Below are 21,639 nucleotides of genomic sequence, written 5' to 3'. Positions count from 1 at the left end.
GGAATTAGTGACATCACTGAGGCACTGTGTCTTAGAGGCACCACTACTCAAATAAATAGGCTGCAAACTAATAAATATTGGCTCAACCCACAGAGTGGCAGTCTTGTAATTACATCACTGATGACAGGACAGTAAAAAGACCCAACACTCGTTAGTAACCTGAACATGTGATAGGAGGAGGCAAACTGAGTAACACAGAAAAAATTAGCCACATAATTTAATCAAAATTTTATATCCAACTAATTATATATTCTATTAATTGCCTTACTCACTACACCCTGAATATCAGTGTTCATCAAACAGGTTGGCAAGTCCAAGGTGTGGAAGGCTGCAATTCATTATGAAGGATTGGCACCCCCTCCCCCCTAAATAATAATAAAACAAAACATGAAAATGACAATCCCAAGTATATCATTTTGAATACGTAGACTAGTATGTTCTAGAGCTGGTATCACTAGTAAACAAATTCCCATGTCTACCTAGCATTTATCACAATCATTTCTACCACTAAAGTAAGGCTTTACCTAAATCAGTTTCTATGCTGAGAACCTGTCACTTCCTGTTGGTAATACAACTACATCCAGCACAATAGGTCCAATCACTTAATTGGGTGTGCCTATGTGCCATATGTGATGCAATACTTAACACCTTCAGGGATAAACTGCCAGGCCATGATGATAGATGCATGGTATACTATGTAATGTTTTATTACAGTCTTCTTATAGAAAGCTGAACTTTGCTTCATGTCTAGATTGAATATAGGGGCTTCAGTTAAAAAAAAAAAAAAAAAAACATTGATGTTTATAAGTCTTATACAGCCAGAGAAGGTGGTTTTGTTTGTGGCATATTCAATAACAGTTACATGACACTGTTGTGTATACATACAGCAAGTTTGCAGAATATTAGCCATCTATGGAACAGGAAAAAAACAAAAAAACAGATAATCTGAAGAGGTTTCATACGAGCTAAAAAGGAGCATGCCTAGAAAGATGGGGAGGGTTAGTTCTAAAAGTAGAATCAACAAATGAGATTTCTATATGCTCTTCCATCGGTACACACCTGCACTGACATTTCATAGCAAACAAATATTCACGGAAGTGCAGCCTTTCACTTGGAACTAGTGACACAGAAGAGGCAGCCCTTTTGTGAGGTGTAACAATAATTGATTGCAGCCTATTGATTCAATGGAAACCACAGCAGCTGAACGAATAATCGACTGCAGGAGATCAATTGGCTAAAACCTAGTGACATTACAGAAGCACACAATTTTGTGAGCTAAACAAATATCCAAATACAGCTCAATCAATTCCCTTCACCCACAAAATGGCTGACTAACCTGTGTTTAGAACGAACATTAACTTGCGTTGTCACTAGAACAAAGAAATGACATGGGAGATATTTCTGTATAACATTAGATAGCTCAACCATAAATATAATTTTGGGACTTATGAAATAAATTATAGTCAATAACTGTGGTGCACAGAAAATATTACCAATAATTATTGTTTGTATGACAATTATAACTACTAATAATAATTATGCATCATCCTATTCAAAAGACACCGGTGGTAAAAATGGGGATTAATAAATATATATTTAGCAGATTACTATAATAGCTATTCTGTGGATTTTTTACTTTAGTGTAGTCATTTTTGGTGAATTCCCCTACTTCTGTGGTATAATGCAGAGACTACTTTATCCCTATTTCCCCTCTGTGATTGGTGGGACCTGCATCCAAAGTATTGACTGTGGTCCAGGTCAGAGAACGGTCCATGAGGATACCAGACCTAAAATACTTTAATTTATCCTTTCAGCTTTGCTTCTTTGTTGGGCTATTGTTCCTGTAAACGGAGAGCCCTAAAAGGGAATTGTCTAAAGGAAGTGTCCAAGATGCGTGCTGGTAGAAAATGCTGCAGTCACAGACTGATAATGGAGGAGGTCGCGCGCATTCTGAGACCCATCTTTCTGTTACTTGGGCTCCTCTACTGTCCCTTTGCTGAGGTCAGCCATCTTGGGGTATTTGACCTTTTTCTGATCTAGCTCATTCTGAGCCCACAGGAGCAGTTTCAGGAGCTTTGCCAGTTTGGGTGTGGACTCGCGGTTCTCATAGTCTAAGACGGCTTGGTTGACTTCACTCCAAACCTGTAAACACATAAATCAATTAAAGCATTTGTATAGCGACTGTGGAACCAACCTTTGTTACATACAATCAGTGATCAGATGATATTGGATGTATGCCCAATTGTTAACAGAAATACAAGACACAGCTATAGTCTGTACATCAAACAGGTGTCATCACACATTAATAGATAAGGAAAAAAAAAAGGAGGCTAGCAAGCACTCGTAAGTATATGATCAACACAAGTATGTCTTTAGAATGTGCTGCCCTCTGCTGTATTTTATTTCTCTTTCCAAAGGTGACGGTCATGTAGACTTGATTTCCCAGACTATTATTTCCCCTCTCCTTTGTGTAGCATCACCAGAGGGATTCACAAGTGCAGTGTCTTGTAGTGATTGGGCTGCATTCTCAGTAATAGTAATTCAATAAGAACATGTCTGCCTGCACTGCATGTCTGCGAGGTACACTTATAGTAAAAAACCCCGCTACCTTGATGTAAGGATGTTTCTTATGTTCCACGTGATTACTTTTCGCTAGAGAAAACCATCTACCACTAATCACACTTTATGGTTAACATTCACCATGTAATGTCTACTCCAAATCTCTTGCACTACCTGGGGTTGGTTGCGGAAACATACCTTCTGCCGTTGCATCATGTTAAGCAAGTCACCAAACGGAGATTCCTCTGGGTTGTCAAAGGCCAGTAGTGCCAGTGTCCGCTCCATCTCTGTTAGGCACTCCCTGCTCTCCTCCCCCTGCTCAGCCAGCTGGGTCTGAGCAAACTCCAGGGCAGCTTCAGTCTCCCGCTGTCTGATCAGCTCTATGAGATGTTGTTGCTGAATATACATAAAAGATAATGTGTCACTACATACAACTCCTTTCCTAATACCTAGGATACTTTGTGACAATCACTTTACAAACAAATCAATGGAAAGCTTTTAGCCACTTTAACATTATCTTGTTACAACCCAGCCCATCTACATACACTACCTGTCAAATGTTTTAAAACAGGCCCATTTTTCAGTTTTTTTTAATCAAAATTTATGCTGTTTCATATCTCAATGTACTTTAAAATTAAAGTATAGAACAAATAAACAAAGGGAGATTAAAATAAATCAAACAAATAATTCTACCAACATTTTACCTAATTTATTGACTCCTTAAAGCAGCCACCTTTTGCAGATATAACCACCGAACACACTTGTGGCATTATTTGTACAATGGAAATCAAATATTGTTTGGGATGTTCTACCCAGCACCTTTGCAAAAAGTTCCCACAAAAGTATTGCACTTGTAAGTTGCTTTATTTTCACCCTTCTACCTAGTTCATGTCAAACCAGCTAGAAGAGTTTTAAGTCTGGAGACTGTGCTGATCATTCCATGATTTCAGGCCTACAGTCTTGTTTTTTTCATCGAATGTAGCTTTGGAGGTATGTTTTGGGTCATTATGTTGCTGTAAAATGAACCAATGACCAACTAGAGGGTATTGCATGGTGCTGGAAAATGATAGCCCTTTTGGTTCTGGATGCCAGTCATTCTGTGCAAGTCGTAAACTTGGGATTCAGCAAAAGAGCACCAGACCAACACGCTTCCTCCTTCAAGTTTGAAAGATGGTGTCACATGGGTTTACTTATTTCCTGGCATGTTTAAGACTGAAATGTAAAAGGACAATGCTTTTAAAAGCAAAATATGGCATATTTTTTGCTATTAAAAGTACAGGTATTGCCCTTTTAAATTTTAGGATTAAACAGGCCGGGAAGTGTAGTTTAAAAACAAAACCCCACACTAATGCTGGGCATACACTATACAATTATCTGTCAGAAATCTGTCCAATCTGGATGGTTGCAATGAAAACCTAGTAATGTATGGGAGCAAATGACAATCATCCATTTGCTCACAAACACTGGAAAACATTCAAAAATTGTCAAATTGGTTAAATCAAAATAATTTAACCAATTTTAACAATCATTTTTCTCCATTTTCTAGTGTTTAAGACCACATGGTCGATTGTTGTTGGCTCCCATACATTACCAGATTTTCATTCCAACCAGCCAGATTGGACAGATTTCTGACAGATAATTGTAGAGTGTATGCCCAGCATAAGGAACATCCTTTCTCCAACTCAGAGTATATAACACCTGGGTGATGAACTAAAGATTTAAAAATTTGATTCATCAGTCCTGTCCTCAGTAGTCCACTGGCGGTGTTTCATGGCCCAGGGAAGCCTTTTATAATGCTTTTTACATTATTTATCAGTTTTAGCTAACAACCTTTTTTGTTTTAACCTCTAGCAATTTATAGTAACCTCCAGGTGTGACATAAAATCAAATAAATATCAAAGTCCAGCCACAAGCCCGACCTGCAGGTGGAAATAAAGGTAGCGGTGAGTATCCAGCAACTCTGGGTGGAGGGAGTTTATCAGGGCAATGGCCTCCTGGATCTGTCCTTTAAGGATCATCTCCCGAATTTTTATCCTTTCATCTAGGCTTTCCAAGTCTACGCTGGGCTCGATACCAGATTCCATCCGAAACTTCTCAGCAGCCTCCTTGAATCCCTCTAAGGCGATAGGGGAGAAATTTAAGCAAACCCTATATTTCAAAAACTAAAATGATAATCTAAAATCACATAGAACACTATGGGCTTTCTTTACACTTGTGATATGAGAATAACTTGGCAAGTCATAAAAAAAAAAAATAAATAAAGGACGACTTGACCAACATAAAGCTCATGTCACATAGCATTCCCTCCACACCAAAAATTAGGAAGTTGGGTTCCATTCCATGAACCCCTCCCACATCATCTCTGCTGCAGGGGATAAAATCAACAACATTTCCACAAGAGTTTAGTGGCAGTGGATTTTCCCAACAAATGCATTCACAGCAGTTCCCATTGTGGAGTAGAAGGAGGACATGCTCCAGTTAGCAGGCAATAAGGATTTTTCCAGCCTTGCCAGAGGACAAATGAATAGAAAATACAAAGCACTATTTAAGAGTTGTCAAATTAATATTTAAAGTACCACCTTAGTGGAATTCAACAGGTTATGATAAAACACTAAGGGGGGCATTCAATTTGGAGCGAAAAGTCCACATCAGAGGTTTGGACGGGGATAAAGTATCGGGCACGTGCCTGCTTATCCCCGTATTCAATTTAAAACGTGCGGAATCGGGACCCGGCAAAAAAGTCTCTGGCGAAAAGTCCTGTCTATTTTCGGGATTTAATCCTGGCACACCCCAAAATATGTCCTGACATGGGGGAATCACTATGGGTACCCCCGTTTTGACCTTCTGCATATTGCCGGGGGTTTTAAATAGCCGCGGAAGGTGCATAAATGCGTCTATGAAGAAGTGGTGAAGAATAGCACTTTGCTTTTTTGGGGGGGAAAAAATAACTATTCCCACCAAATTTGGGGTACATGAAAATGGGTGCAAGCATGTTTTTAAGTCCCTAAAGTAATTTTTAAGAATTCCGCAAAAATGTACCTGCCGCTACCAGCCGCAATGAAGAAAACACTTATTTGGAAAACCCTCGGGAACAAACTTCTAAAGTAGCTAAATTGATTCCAAATTTTTTTTTTTTACCCCCAAAATGAAAGTACATTTTTTGGGGTGTCCCGATTTTTTTTTTTTTTTTTTAAACTTTTTTTTAAAACAGTTTATTTTTAGATGACACTTCCAGGGGTGCAGGTTATTTTTGTTTTAAGTCAGCACCACTAAACCCCAATTCTGTAAATTTTTTCGCCATGTAAAACATGGTGAAAACTTATCCCTGTTTTTTTACAAAGACTTTTCGCACTGGCAAAAAGTCTTTGTAATTGAATACGGGGATAATTGACACATGCGAAAATGACGTCATCACCGAGTTTCGCAGTAATATTGAATACTACCCCAAGTTACCTGGGATGAGACATACCCATGATCTGAAGGTGCCCCTCTTAAGTCTACAGTAGAACAGCACTGACCTCATGTGCGCTACGATGGGGGCTGGCTTTAAATGTACAGTAGCACCCTTTTACACCTAATGCCGGATGTACACTAAACAATATGTTGTCCGATCTGGTCGGCAGGTCAGACAGGCAACATCGTTAGCAAGGCCATGCTGCTGAATGCAGCATGGACCCTGCTGCCGGCATCGGTAAGTGTGTACACACTTGCCGAAACCTGTCGCTAACTAGGTCGGTACACACTAGACATCGCTTTGTGTGTACCAGCCTTATGTCCCGGGTCTAAACAGGGATTTGGAACACGGCTCCAAACTGGGTCAAACCCGGAAGCAACCCCTTCCACACTGTGGCACCAGCCCAAGTTATTCCTGGGGGGCGCCGTTCACACTGCACCCGTGTGCAGTGGAACTCTTCTGCTGGTGTTTGGAGATGACATATCCAAGGGCCGGGAAGTCCGGATCTCCCCATGTTGTAAACAAGTCCCGGGTTACAAGTTTACACTGCAGGGTTCCACGGGTCATTCTTGTGTTAAACTCTGCAAGCTACCCGGGTTGGATTGCCGGGGTCGATCTTTCCAGTAATCCAACCCAGGCCCCTTTTACACTGGGAAGCAACCCATATTAACCTGGCAAAAAAAAAAGGAGAGTTATGTAAAACTTATATAAAACTTACCCTTGTTAACTATTTCTTTGAAGTCCACAGAGAGACAATGGGGTGTAGGTGGGACTTGGAAGACTGAACACCAACAGCAAAGCTTTTCAATCCCAGGATGCTCCGGTCCTTCCCCATATACCCCGCCCAAATCCTGAGTGAAACTCATTTTGTTAACAAGCCCAAGGCAGGAGCAGGATAGGAGAGAAGGAAGACTGGTACAGTGAAGAATCATACACTCACACAGAGAAGGAAACAATTGTCCAAGGGAATAAACCCATAGAAGCCAGGTGCGTCAGGGTGGGTGCCCTGTGGACCCTATGAACTACGAAGAAAGAGTTAGCAAGGTTAAGTTTTACCATAACTCCTTTTCTTCTTCAGGGTCCATAGGGCTCCACAGGGAGGCAATGGGGATGTCCCAAAGCAGTTGTTCAAGGGTGGGGATGCTCCTGAGCTGACAGGAGAACCTGGCGCTTGAAAGAAGCATTGTGAGGAGCGAATGTATCAAAAGGCATAGAACCTAAGTAAGTTGTGGACAGAGGACCACGTAGCTGCCTTGCATAGTTGTTCAGCAGAGGCACATCGGGCTGCCCACGAGGGACCCACAGAGAGAGTAGAATGAGCAGATACTGAAGCCGGCACAGGAAGGCCAGTCTACGTGTAAGCCTGTGAGATAGTCATGCAAATCCATCTGGCCAGAGTCTGTTTGTTAGCTGCCCATCCCTTCTTATAGAATCCATAAATCTGATACCCTACGGGTAGATGCTATAGCCAGAAGAAAGTCTTTGCAGTGAGCCACTTGACATCTACCAATTCCAGGGGTTTTCGAATGGAGGTTCCTGAAGTGCGTGGAGAACCACTGACAAGTGCCGCGGAGCCACAGGAGGGACAAAGGGGGGGGTTGTATACGGAGAACACCTTGCAGGAAGGTGTGAACATCCGGTAGAGGAGCAATTCTGTGCTGGAACCAGATGGAGAGAGCAGAGACGTGCACTTTCAGAGATGCTTGGCGGAGCTAGAAAATCCCGTAGCCCAATAGGAGGGATGTCTCAAGAGCCAAGACGTTAAAAGACAGACGGGCCAGGTCCGGATGTAGACAGGGACCGAGAAAACAGGTCTAGTCTTAGAGGAAGTTGAAGAGGAACGTCTATGGAGAGACTTTGAAGGTCGGAGTACCAATGGGCCAAGCCGGAGTTAACAACAGGACTGTGCCCCCTTCCTGTTTGACTTCCAAAGAACCTGAAGAAGAAGGGATATTGGACTTTTTCCAGTTGATCAGCCAACCGTGCGTTTGCAGAAAGGCAATGGTTACATGTACATGGCGGTGAAGAATTTCTGGGGAGCTGGCCAACAGCAAGAGATCATCCAAGTGTGAGAGCAGTCTGATCCCTTGATGACGAAGATAAGCCACCATAACTGCCATTATCTTGGTAAAGACCCGAGGAGCCGTTAAAAGGCCAAAAGGCAGAGCCTGAAATTGGTAATGTTGCTGTAGTATAGCAAACCGGAGATATTGTTGACGAGAAGGCGCTATAAGTACATGTAGGTAAGCGTCCTGAATGTTCAGACACACCATAAAGTCCCCAGGCTCCATAGCCAGAATAATAGAGCGGAGGGTTTCCATACAAAACCTGGGCACCCTGATAAACTTGTTCAGAGACTTGAGGTCAAGGATAGGCCGATGAGAACAGTTGGGCTTCTGAACTAAGAAAAGGGTAGAATAATAGCCCGTCCCTCACTGTGAGGAGGGGACCGGAATAATTACTCATGAGAGCAGTAAGGACTGAATAGCCTTTTGGAGCAGCAGTGCCTTGCTTGGGTCTGATGGAGGTCCTGTGCAAAAGAGCTGCTGGGGGGGGGGGGGGTTGCTTCAGGAAGGAGAGGGCATATCCGTGGGAGACCACTTCTCTTACCCAGGTGTCTGATGTGGTCCGACGCCAGAACTGGGCGAATTGAAGAAGTCGGACTCCCACTCTGGAAGCCCCCAGGTAGAGGCTTGTCCTGTCAGGCTGAAGGCTTGTCCTCAGATTTGGTAGGTGGACGTCTAGTCACGCAGGTCTGTTTGGTCCTAGGCTTGGAGGCCTTAGTCGATACCTGATGCCTTGGAAAGGATTGACCTTTAGCTTTTCCTTGAGGACGAAAGGATGACATACGAGGCTTCACATTATATGCAGAGGGAAGGAACACCATCTTGGAAGCTGACAATGTAGTCACAATTTTGTCTAATTCTGGGTCAAACAGGATATCCCCAGAACAAGGCAGAGACTCCAATGCCTTTTTAGAGTCCGAATCTACCTTCCATGAGCGGAGCCAAACAATACAGTGGGCTACCAGAGAAGTGGCAGATGCTTTGGAAGCTAGGAGAGCTGTATCCAGAGCTGCTTCATCCATATAGGAGGCTGTATATCTAATGTGAGATATGTAGGACAGCTGTTCCCTCGAAGCATCAGAGGGAAATGTCTCTTCTAGGGCCTCTGCCCAACTCTCAATGGCTTTTGCCACCCAAGCCGTAGCCCTGGCAGGACGAGTACTAGCTCCTGGAAGAGAGTATATAGATTTCAGACAAGCTTCAATCCTATCTGTAGTCTCCTTTAAAGAGGTTGCAGTATGAACAGGTAGGGTAGCATTCTTAACCAGACGTGTCACGTGGGAATCCACTGCTGGGGGAACTTCCCATTTAGTGCAATCAGTAGCGGGAAGAGGGTAAAAAGAACCTAAAATGTTTAGGCAGCTGAAATCTTTTACTGGGAATATTCCATGCCTCACTCATACAGGGTTCACAAAATATGCACTATAGCGCGTTTTTATGCGCTACAGCTACCTGGGTAACCAGTTTTAAAAACTGATCGGGTCCCGCAGGACACACTGGCACTGTGTGCGTTGCGGTAGCTAATCTATGTGCGGTGCCATCTCGCCTGCCAATCCCTGCATGGCGGCGTCTCCTCAGCCAATCACTGCGCAGAATAATGGTGTCCCACACCAGCACGGAGGACTAAGCTGTTCCTTCCAGGAAGACGGGACTAGTCTGCCGCCAGACACCACGCCATACCGCTGCACCCAGACAGACATTGTGGATACAGAAGGTACTGCCCGAGAGCCGCTATACGGAGCATGGACTTAAGGTACCACCCCTACTAACAAACTATATATAGGATCGGACACTGACCTAGGAGAGATCTGTCCTATCCATAGACCATCAGTATACTTTACGTTTACACCACGGGGCAGTAGGAGGGTGCAGTCGGAGGACTGACAACTACATCAATTATCAATTGTACCCCCTGTGCTGTCAATCCTTACCCCCTCCCTACCCTCAGTACTGCCCCAGCTGCAATGCTAAGCCCCTCCCTAACCCAAGTACTGCCCCCAGTATTGCCTGCTCCTAACCTAACTCCCTCCTTGCCCCCCTAGTATTGCCCTAGTTATCTACCCTTAGCCCACCCTACCCCCAGTATTGCCTGCCCCTAACCTCTTCCTTGCCCCCAGTACTGCCCTAGCTGCTAACAACTTTCCCCCCTCTACCTCCCATTCTGCCCAAGCTGCTATCTACACTTGTCCCCTCTACACCCCCAGTGCTGCCCCAGCTGCTATCCTGACCAAGCACTTACCCTAACCCCCTCCTTGGCACCCCAGTACTGCCCTAGCTGCTATCTACCCTTGCCCCTCCCTACACCCAGCACTGCCTGTCCCTAACCTCCTCCTTGCTTGCAATACTGCCCCAGCTGCTAGCTACCTTTGTCGCCTCCCTATCCCAAGTACTGCTGCCCCAGCCCCACCGTGCCCCCCCTCCCCCAACCAAGTACTGCGCCAGCTGCTATCTACCATTGCCCCTCCCTACCCCAGCACTGCCTGCCTCTAGCCCCCTCCTTGCCCCCCAGCACTGTCAAAACAACTGTCTGCATTTATCCCTCCCTGCCCCCAGCCCTATCTGCCCTTACTCCCCTCTAGTTGCAGGTCTACCCCAACTTCTCCCTGCCTTTACCCCCAACTTTACCCCAACCACCTCTACCCCAACTGCTACATACACCCCAGCACTGTCCCAACTGCTGCCTGCCCTCAACCCCCATAATATGTGATGGGACCCAGAAAAAGTGGTATAGGACCCCAATTTTTTTCCCTGGGACCCACAATTTTTTTGTCTCAGCGCGATCACTGCTCATATGATCAGATAGCTGATCAGAGTGAGGAAACTGGTAAAACAACCTTTTGTCATTTAAAGAGGGGCTCCTTTGTCTTAGGAGCGGGTTCTGTCTCTTCTATTTGGAGAATAGATATTACAGTTCTCACAAGTGCAGGTATATTCAATTTAGAGGGGGGGGGGTTCCTCATCACCCGAGGTGTAGTCAGAGTGAGAGAGGTCTGCGTCTTCTGCCTCCCCAGATGATAACTCAGAATATGATTGCTGGGTGGACTGGGAAGATAACACAGCCCGCTTAGTAGGTTTACTAGGTAAGGGTCTCTCCTTTGCTTAAAGGCTGTAGCGGTAACCAACAAACTCTGCAGAGATAGAAAGTATGTCTACCCATAGGGGAGGCAAAGAATTTGAAGGGAGTACCTGCTGTGGCCATCTCATAGGGGGAGCCAACACAGGGACCGCTAGGTGGTCCGCAATTTTTGCCAGCACCTGTGAAAAAAGTAACCCAGGGTGGGTCCTTAGGAAAGGACACTGGGGCTGATGGGCTGGGGCAGTATAATGTATAAAGATGCACAAAGACCATCCTGAAAAAGGTCCTCTGAAGTTAAGCCTGCTGAGCAGGACTTACAAGACACCAGAATGGGAGGAGCAGACTGCTAGTCAGTCTTACCTCTGCCAGACATAGCTGCAAGAATAACGGAACACACAATCTGACAGTGCAGTGAGCAACCCAGCTGTATGTGTAATATGACACAGTGTAGTGCACAACTGCGATAAAGAGTATGTGATAGCCCTCACAAATATAGGGAGGTGTGAGGTACATTGAAACCCCTATACCTTAGTATGCCAGAGTTATAGTAGAATAAAAGGGAAAGGAATAAGCTGACAGTAATAGAAAAACAGACAGCAGCGCTAGCACAAGACACATACAAATGCAGAATTATACAATATAACTGCAGTGGATACTAAAATAAACTACCCAGACCGCAGTGGCTGGTAGGATATAGCACTGTATAAACCTGGCCCTTGGGAGAGGTATACAAGGAGACTGGACCCAGCGTTCCCGGAGACCTGAATGCAGAAAATGGCTGCCCGAGAGTCTGAGGGGGTGGAGGGTGAGGGAGGAACAGCAAGACCGCAGTGGAATGGGGAGGGGCCGCAGGAAGAGCGCCTTCTCCCTTATTCTGACTTTAACCACCGGGTCCCCTGGCTTTAATCGTTGCCCTGCGCCAGTGCTTGTAGTGCCCTGGTGGTCCAGTGGATTCCCGGACGCACCGCTGTCCACATCAGCACCTCCGGTCTGTCTCCTGAAACCAGAGGCAAGACTGCGCATAGACGCGGGGATCCGCCTTACCTGTCCCCCCTTGAGCCCCGGCTGCAGTCTTGGGGCCGAGAAGCCCTGCTAGCTAGGTCCACCTTGGAGCCCCGTCAGGAGTACCTAGCCGAGGCTGGTGTCATGGCGCCGGGGAGGGGTGATGGAGCAGCAGTGCAGACATCCAAAGGACTGTCTCGTGCTACTGCTCAGTTAGAATAAATGAAAATATAAATAAGTAATAAAAAATAAACTTGGGCTGCTTAATATCAGCCCCCTGCTAAAACTGTGACCCAGCTCCTGCTGGACACCAACGAAACTGAGTTGCCCTCAGGCTGTTTGGCGGGGTATAGGGGGGGGGAGAAGTACCGAAGCATCCTAGGATTGAAAAGCTTTGCTGTTGGCGTCCGGTCCTCCAAGTCCCACCTACACCCCCAATGTCTCCCTGTGGAGCCCTACACCCTGAAGAAGAAACCAGTGTTCTATTTGCGGTGTAAAAGTATTAGTGAACTCAACCAACAACCACAGTTTTGAGTTACTCTTTAAGTAAGGACAGCACATGGCCTGCATAGAGCTCAATTTTCAAGGGTGTTCAAGTTGCGAAAGCAAGGAAATATTTAGGATGCCAGCGAATGATACTCTATTATTATAACAGTAATTATGTTTGGTAACATTAGCACACGGGCACTCTGATTGGTTAATAAAGAATATAGAGTTGAAAAGCAAATGAGCTGTAATGGTAAAATGTCACAGCATACTTTTCACTTAAGGTTAGTACATAATGGGTGTTAGCTATCTTAAGCAGGAAAGTATTTGATCAGTCTAGCTGTAACACCCAATCAGACAAACAGCATGTACAGTATGTGCGATCACAGGCCAACCAATCTGCAAAATGACTTTTATAATCCAGTTCGTTGGATTTATCGTTTATTGGGGGAGATGAAAGAAGCTCAGAAGCTGTATCAGCGCACGTTATGTGCACTGATACCGCTTCTACCTGATGTATGATCGGGGGTTTGGCTGTAAATGACAGGGGCATTATGCGCCCCTGTCATTATCGGCGCTGCTATCTACAAGATAGCAGCGCCGATAGCCTGGGCCATTAATGTACGGTCAGATCGCCTGACCGTTCTTGGCCCGCTGTAGCTGTCGCTATCGACAGCTACAGCCTGGCACTGCCCTATCCCGACAGCAGGGACAGCGTTGTCCCTGCTGCAGGGGCTGCCGGCTCCAGTCTACACACGGGGATCTCGCGATACTTGCGAGATCCCGCACATGCAGTGTGGAGGCGGCCGGGACTGAGACACAGCGCATCAGCACTAGGCTGATGCGCTGCGGTCTCTAGCGGGTCGTGCCGGAAGGGGGAGTTTTCGCTCCCCCGCTCCGACTGATGGGAGGTTTATACATCTCATCGGTAGTGCTTCCTGCTTCACCTCGGTAAAGAGGCGAAGCAGGAGGCGATATAGTGGCACGTTAAGTGCCGCTATCATACATCTACCCCAATGAGATCTATGTAACTGGCTCAGCATGTTTGTAACTTACCTAGCCACAGATATGGCACTCAGATTGAACACAATTGTACCCATATTGGTTAATGGGGCTCCCACAGTTTTTTTCTTTCCTTTTTTTTTTGTCTATATATTAAGGGTTGAATGTATAACGATATTCTAATATACTTTACCCAGTTTTATAACAATGCTAATAAGGCTGCTTGCAGAGGTCACCATCTAGTACAGTAATGAGCGAGTCAGTACTTTTTCTTCCCCAGAATCATTTTGACTCATCTCAGAACCTTTCTGGCAATCTAACTGGTGTAATAATCCGGTCATAAATAATACACTGGTTCTGGTGATGGTCCAGTGTCCATTGGCAAAAGAAACAGGACATCATTGGAGTTGTAGTTAATTTGAGAAAGGACTAAATAGATGGGAGGGGAAGCAATCGGGAAGCCGACAGCCTAAATACCGGCAGCCGGCTTCCCGACTGTCTTATCCCAGCAAGGGTGAAATGCCGAGGAATAGATGTAGACGCCCGCATTTCCCCGACGCCGCGAGACCGGCATCACGAGGGGGGGGGAATTAGGGTGAGGTTTAGGGCTCCCGGGGAGGGCTTAGGGTTAGGCACCCCCCCGGGAGGGTTAGGGGGAGGGAGGGCTATAGGGTTAGGCACCAACGGGGGGGACTTAGGGTTAGACAGCGCTGGAAATCCCGATCGTGGATAGGTAAGTATCCACTAACCTAACCTAGCTGGAAATCCCGATATTTCATACCCATTCCGATGACAGAGTAGGTATAGCTAGGAAACATCCCAATTTAGGTCATGCAGCTTGGAATAAAGAACATAACATTATCTCTAACAAATGTACAAGGGTAATTCAGAGAGTGAGAGTGAAGTCCATTTATCTGTAAAAAAATCATTTATAAACAGAGTTAGTGTACCTTTGTCCATTTCTCCACATAATCACCTTTTTCATTTAAGCATTTATCATATCTGTCCACAAGCTTTAGCATCCCTTGTTGTATTTGGCTGCCCCCAATCCATTGAACCATTTCTTGACTGCAAGTTTCAACTCATCATCACCTCCAAAACATTTTCCAAAGGAACTCTTTGAGGTTAGGGGAAAGGTGAAAATCGCTTGGAGCAAGCTCCGGACTAATGGGTGGATGATTAAAAACCTCCCATCCAAATCTGTGACAAGTTATAGGCGTCCCGGTCGATCTTCGTTATGCACATTTGTTCACCCATATTGAACACTTTCTTGAATCACCATACACCTGCTTTAAATGACCATAAAAGTTTGTCAGGTCTCACTTTCTACGCAGGCAAGAATTGAATAACACTCCACACATCATAGTCAGAGGGATATTGTATTGTAGGGTTAATTTTAACAACATCGCCAAAAACAACCATAACAGCATGCCACTCACAGAGCACTTAGAACACAGGTTAGGGAGCAGCTCGACCATGAATTGTGGAGGGTAAATGACCATTGCTGCGCAAAATGCACAAACAATCCTTACTTTCTGGATTTCCCTCGTAAAATTCTTCTATATTACACACAAATAAGCAAATTAAATGAGTGAGGTCCATGTCCCTGAGATGTTGCTATAGCAAGTCTCATGGCACACAGATGACAAGAGGTATGTTACACACACAATTAGCACTGACCTGTTACCAAGTAGTTCATGATAAGACGATTCATGTCCGCCCTCTGGATGTGCAAGTTGTTTAACTTTTCCATCCATTCGTCCTTGGTGATCTCCTCAGGTTTCTCAGCATAACTCATGGTTACTGTGAATAGAAAAATACAAATGATTAACATCACTAAACCATACAACAAAACATTACACTAACTCACAAAAAAGTCGGCAAAGTTTATACTCAATGAAAACTTTTAAAGGATAAGCAGACTTGTTTACACGTAGCAGAAAGACAATTTTGTAAATGACATTCCCTACCTATCCACCAAAGTGTACCTCATTTTACCTCACTCCGGAAAGCAAACTTGAAAACCAATGACATCCACGCATGAAAAGGAAGAGGCGACCTCATACGGAGCACAAATGAGCTTGTCCTCTAAAGAGACATTCTTTACATGGCTGGAAATGTATGGTACACGCTTCAACAAGTGTATAACAAATGAAACAATGTAGGTAGGGGGTATAGTTTATAATAGAGGAAGTATTAAATATTAAAGAAAATTGACTTAATAAAAACAGTGACGAGTGAAACAGTCCTATGAAACATAATGAAACGTATTGGACGTCAGCAAATGGATTGAACAAACAAAACAAGTACCATACACAGACTTTAGCATACATTAAAAGTTCAACAGTGGGTTTACTTGCTATTTAAAGAGCGCCTGCTTCTGGTTCAATATAGGATTCAAAAAGGGGGAGATTCATTTTTTTTTTTTTATTGCTGCACTTTCCTAATGGGCGCCCAACAGGGCAATTCAATTGTTGCTCAATTTGGGTGTGAATTCCCATTTCTGCTTGCACTCTCCTGAGGTGGCAAGCAGAAATGTGAGATAAGCCCTGGTTTTGGGTGTGCTAACCAGTACTTTAGACTGGTTTGGCCGTTTTGCACAGCTAAACCCGGTCTAATTGAGCGATCAAGTGAGATAATTAATGGGCTCCCATAGCAAATTAATTGCTACATTTGGTACTCGTTAATTAGCGTGCCTAAAAAACAAACAAACAATTGAATAACCCCCAAAATGTGAAATCACATTAAATCATATTTAGTGGGGAAACTATTTATCCTGCAGTAATGCCTCAGTGAAAAATAATGCTATCCTAGAAAAAGAATCAAAAAACAACAGCATCCCCTCTCTCCAAGAAATAGATGATTGAAAAGAAATAGCAGAAATGTTATACTTGCTTTAACTGCTTCTCTCTGGATCCACTGGGGAAACACTGGACTCTGGGGATACAGAGCCTCTGTTAGGACTTTGGTGCTTTAAATAAATTCATACTACAGATGTGTTCTCATACATTGTTGCTGCAGTCACGCCAAACAGTCACGCATGCCAGTTTCCATTCGACTGCTTGCACAGAGCGTCTTGCTTGCATCTTTTTCGCCCAAAAATGCATCTTAGTGCAATGCAATGTGACCAGGTCGCACCAGGAGACTGGTCTGATTAATCTAACATGCAACACTTGTATATCTGTTTGCGACTAAGTCTGAATCTGTATGCAAAGTGTTACTATGCAGCGGCCGCAGCTTTTTTCCACGCCAAACTCCATGGGGCTTCATTTACAGACTAAATCACACGCACACAGGTACACAAGTGACATATCACATTATACAGTGCAGTCTCCTGGTGTATCGCACTGCATTTTCCGGAGAAGACGACGCTAGGTGCAAGCAGAGTTGTATGGGACCTGGCAGCTCACTTACACCAGGTGTCTCGTGGGTAGATCTATGGGGACACATCTGTACTTAAACTCCTCCCTCCTCTGTATCCCCATCGTATTAGGCACCTAGTTATTCATCGTACCATGCCCCACAGGTCAGAAACAAAGACAATGACCAAGGGACTAAAAAAACAACACAACCCACGGAACCAGCATTTAACTTTGTTAAAATGATTAACTGAAAGTTTATAGTGCGCAATGGATGTGTGCTTTATGTGAGAAACTCCACATCCACTGTATCAAGTTGTTCAAATTGAGATTGTTGTAACAACAAAAACATCAAATTACAGTCCCTAGGCACTAAAGAGGACTAAAAAGAAGGTTGAAAATGCATCATCCCCTGCCAAAAAAGTCTGTACCTTGGTAGTGCTAGTCTCTTCTGGAAAAATAAAGAGCAAAAATCTGAGTGATCATAAAATTATGATACACCCGGCTATCCAAACTGTAGGAAACTGGAGCCAATGGGCTATCTGAAAGAAGTTGGTAACATTCTCTTTTTGAACAAAGAAATCTACGTCTTCGAGACCTTACGACAATACCTAATTTACCCTGCATTTTAGCTCTGATCTTGGCCTCTGTAACACAATCAGGGAAGCACTTTTCCTTAATAATCATAGTTTCAACTACCATACTGTTAAAGTCAGTCATCCTAAGCCCTGACCGTAAATTGTTCCCTTAAGGGGCCTATCCACTAGGCGACCTGAAAGACTGAACGTCTAGCGTTCAGACCTTCAGGTCGCCGAGGTGCAGTGCCCGCACTGAACGGCGTTCACTGAACGTCATTCAGTGCAGGAGCCCAACCTCCTATCTCTGAACATCTATCTCTGAACACGAGCGCTATCAGGTTGACGGGCATGTTCAGTAGATAGTCACTAGCGCACGCAGGGTGGGGTTTCTGAGTACCCAGAAACCCCCCCGGCCCAAACAAATTGTATTTTTTACAGACGGAGACAGACCCGGCAGCTGCTGCAATGTGTATTTGCCGGGCGCCCGCTATGATGTATATCAGCGGCGCACCCGGCTTAGTCCTGATTGCTGGGAAGGTTGTTTAAAGATCCCCTTTCCGTAGGTACATCTACGGAAGGGGATCTATCCACAACCCTTCTGTGAGCTCCGCCTCCCCCAGCTCTCGCTTGCGCACTGGCTTTAAGTCTCTCCAGTGACTTAACTCCTCTCCCACAGTGCTGACGAGGGATGGAGGAGCAGTTGGGCGCGGCGCGGGAAGGCAGCACGGCACTGAGTGGCTCAAACGCTGAAGAATCAGGTCAGGTCACTCTTGTTAGTGTTGGCCAGGGTAGGTGGTATGTGTGTTGTATTTGTTTGTGTGTGTGATGTATGTATGTGCGATATTGTAGTCCCGGGGAGGAAGGAGGGGAGGGTGTTTGGGATGTATGTGTGTGAGATATAGGAGTCCCAAGGAAAGGGGAGGATCATCACGGCCACCCAAGCAGCAGCAACCTGTATGTATATTTGTGTGTGTATGTTGTGTGTGTGTGTGTGTGTATGTTTTGTGTGCGTATGTATGTTGTGTATGTCTAATATATGAAACGGAAACCGCCCCCCTAAAAATCCTACGTTTGCCACTGATAGTCGGGGTCGGCAAAGATCCAGCGTGCACGCACATCGCTGGTCCTTGCGGCTATCCATTACCCGACTTTGTGAACAATGCAACTTTGTTCACAAAGTCGGGTAATGGACAGGCCCATTAGATAACAGATCTTTAGTGGAATAAGCCACAACAGATCTACCTAGATTTTAAAAAGGTCTATGTACCATAGCTATCTTGGCCATTCTGGTGCGATCAACAGCACCAAGACCCATTTTCTCTTTACAGTTTTTAGAATGCACATAAGAAACACCACTGGTGGAAACTGAAACATCAGATGGAACCAATAAGTCTTCTAGGAGGCCTTTGGAACCCTGACCAGAAATGCTCCACACTTTGGATCAACTGAGATGCCATCATTTGGCTATCCAATGACTCCATGTCTCACAATCTGTTGGAGCATGTCTGGTGGAAGAGACACCCAATGAACTTACTGAGTAGTCAGAGTTTTCCAAAGCTGGAATGAGTGCAGGATCATACAGAGTGCATGTTCATACTGCTTTCTTTTATTGCAAGATAGCTTTTTGTGCCTCCTTAATGGTAGATGCATACCACGTCTTAGTAAGACCGAACCCTTGAAAGGTCTTCACCACAACAAAAGGTGTCCCTGAACATTTAGGTACCACCCTTAATTTCAGGATGTTGAAGTACAACAGCCACCCTGAAGACTGGTGCTGATTGTCCAATTCCATACTGCAAATGGACAGTCCCTGTTGAGATTGCCATCCTTCAACCAAAGTGTTCTTAGGGGGCAATTCAATTGAGCGCAATGTGAAAGGCGCCGGGAAGGAGTTCCCAGAGCTATTCAATTGTTTCCTCCCCATGCAGCACTTAGTTGGGAGATGATGGTTAGCGCACCTTAAGCCAAGTGTTTAGGCATTTTCCGACGCAAGTGCCGCTGCGATGTTGTTAGCGCCATGCTAATCTGAAATACAGCATCGCGGCCGGCCCTTTCGTTGCATTTTTGCTCAAACCCTCAGGAGGGTTTGAGAAGAAGTCCTTTAGTCGAGCTAACAGCGCGGTCAATTGAATAGCTTCAGGAACCCCTTCAGGCAGCTGGGACCACCAGAAGAAAGAGCTTGACAGGTGGCTGGATTAACTGGGACAGAGGGTACGACAGGCTGCTGGGACCACCGGAAGAAAGAGTATGACATGCAGGACAGGTGGCTGGGACCACCGGGACAGAGAGTACCAACAGACAGGGCAGATAGTATGACAGGCGGCTGGGACCACCGGGACAGAGCGTATAACAGGTGGCTGAGACCACCGGAAGAAATAGCATGTATGACAGGCAGGACAGGGTATGAAGGTGGCTGGGACCACAGAACAGTATAGAGAGATGAAAACAAGAGACGCGACAGCTTAATTTATGCCAATGACGATGTACCTGTGCCTCGCTCCCATACAATGGCCGGTGATGGACCCACGGAAGAAGTGGCAGTGTAAGAGAACCGGACCGCAATCACTCCGGTAACAAACACTTACCGAACTTCCGGCGCATACGTCACCGCCGCACCGAGATCTCCGCGCAAGTCACGTGACGGAGGCTCGCGAGCGTTGACCACATGACCAGCTCGGGAGGCCGCGAAGCCGTAATCGTCTTTTTCGCGCATGCGCATTTCGCAGATGTTGTATACGCGCTTTGTTTAGCACTGCAGTTGCTGTCAGTGACGTCACGTGTAGATCATCATAGTAACTAGTACTTCGCATTCCCAGGCCATTGTAACATGTACACATATGGCTAGTTTAGAGCTAGAATTCATACAGATTTGTAATTCACGACCAGCTGGCACATTATTACCCACTTCTACTTTGTAGCATAGCTGGCAACTGTCTTTCTTAATCCACATTGTCCCCCCATGCCGGTGTCTGATTTGTAGCTGCCAACTGTCCCTAGTTTCCAGGAAAATATTTGGTTATGGAAATATATATTCTGTTCACTTTATGGGGTCGATGTAGTTGGGAAATGTAAATACCCATATTTCCAGGCGCATCTTGTGCTCTAAAGCTGGCCACACACTAGAACAACTTACATCCAACCAGCCAACTTGTTGATTGGTTGGATTGAAAATCTGGTAAGGAATGGGAGTAAATGATGATCAGAAATTTACTCCTAAATGCCAGAAAACAGATGAAAATGGTCGTCAGACAAGTTTGTTAAATGTTTGATTTAAACTATTTGTTTATACAACAGTTTTGGTCCATTTTTCAGCGTCTGGGAGCAAGTTGCTGATTGTATTCCTTACCAGATTTTCATTCCAACCAATCTACTAGTTGGCTGGTTGGACAGATAATCTTTAGATGTGTGGCCAGCTTTAGTATATGTTGGCGAAATGCACGCGGTATTCAATTGTTCACACAAATTTACCATTCTGCTCTTACCAGGAGATGGGCACTGTTAAGAGCCTGTGTCGGTGAAGAGCTGGAACCAGTGTGATAGCTTTACGCTATCACACTGATCCTGGTTGGGGTCCTCGGTGCACACCGTGTCACCAGCTACCGTACTAGGCTGCTATAGTCTAATGCCATCTGCAGATTAGCTATCGGGCTAGGTTCCAAACTGGAGGGACCGCGCAAGATATCAGAGATATCCGCTGCGATCCCTCCGTGGTTCATCTGGAGGATGCTTAATATTTGCAGGTACCCCCTGAATCCTGCAAATATTGAATGATAAATAGCCTCCTTATAGAGGTATTGAGTACTCGGTGCATTTGATGGTTTTAAACACCAACATTATATACTGTATTAATAGCTATATGTGCATGTTTTTTTATTTATAATGAAGGTGTATTTAAACAATAACAGATTATTCATTATATTTTATTGATTTATATGCAATTTTTCATTTGAACTTTGGTGCTGTGTTTTCTTGTTTGTTTTTGTGTGCAAAATTCTTATGTTGCAAAGGCCTGGTAATAATTTCATGAAGATGGTTCTTGCCATGCTCTTCCCTGAAG

General features: G+C 44.9%; 1 protein-coding gene across 6 annotated transcripts; it reads right to left on the bottom strand.

Moving 5' to 3' along the window:
- Positions 1 to 213: 213 nt before the first annotated feature.
- GID8 (GID complex subunit 8 homolog) lies at positions 214 to 20,268 on the bottom strand. 6 transcript variants are annotated; one of them, XM_088442821.1, is made up of 6 exons: positions 20,168 to 20,240; positions 16,537 to 16,582; positions 15,326 to 15,448; positions 4,479 to 4,675; positions 2,758 to 2,955; positions 214 to 2,142 (listed from the first exon to the last, which is right to left on the bottom strand). In XM_088442821.1, the coding sequence occupies exons 3-6, from the start codon at positions 15,441 to 15,443 to the stop codon at positions 1,969 to 1,971; spliced, it is 687 nt and encodes a 228-aa protein (XP_088298947.1). In that variant the 5' UTR covers positions 15,444 to 15,448; positions 16,537 to 16,582; positions 20,168 to 20,240; the 3' UTR covers positions 214 to 1,968. The 6 variants fall into 6 exon arrangements, with proteins under 6 accessions (XP_088298947.1, XP_088298944.1, XP_088298946.1 ...); XM_088442818.1 differs by having other exon boundaries at positions 16,541 to 16,582; XM_088442820.1 differs by lacking the exon at positions 20,168 to 20,240 and adding an exon at positions 20,070 to 20,161.
- Between the last annotated feature and the right edge of the window lie 1,371 nt (positions 20,269 to 21,639).

This window comes from Taudactylus pleione, unplaced genomic scaffold (genome assembly GCF_031769625.1).
Source record: "Taudactylus pleione unplaced genomic scaffold, aTauple2 ptg000018l, whole genome shotgun sequence".
Taxonomy (NCBI): Eukaryota; Metazoa; Chordata; class Amphibia; order Anura; family Myobatrachidae; genus Taudactylus; species Taudactylus pleione.
This window is presented reverse-complemented; position numbering and strand designations above follow the sequence as displayed.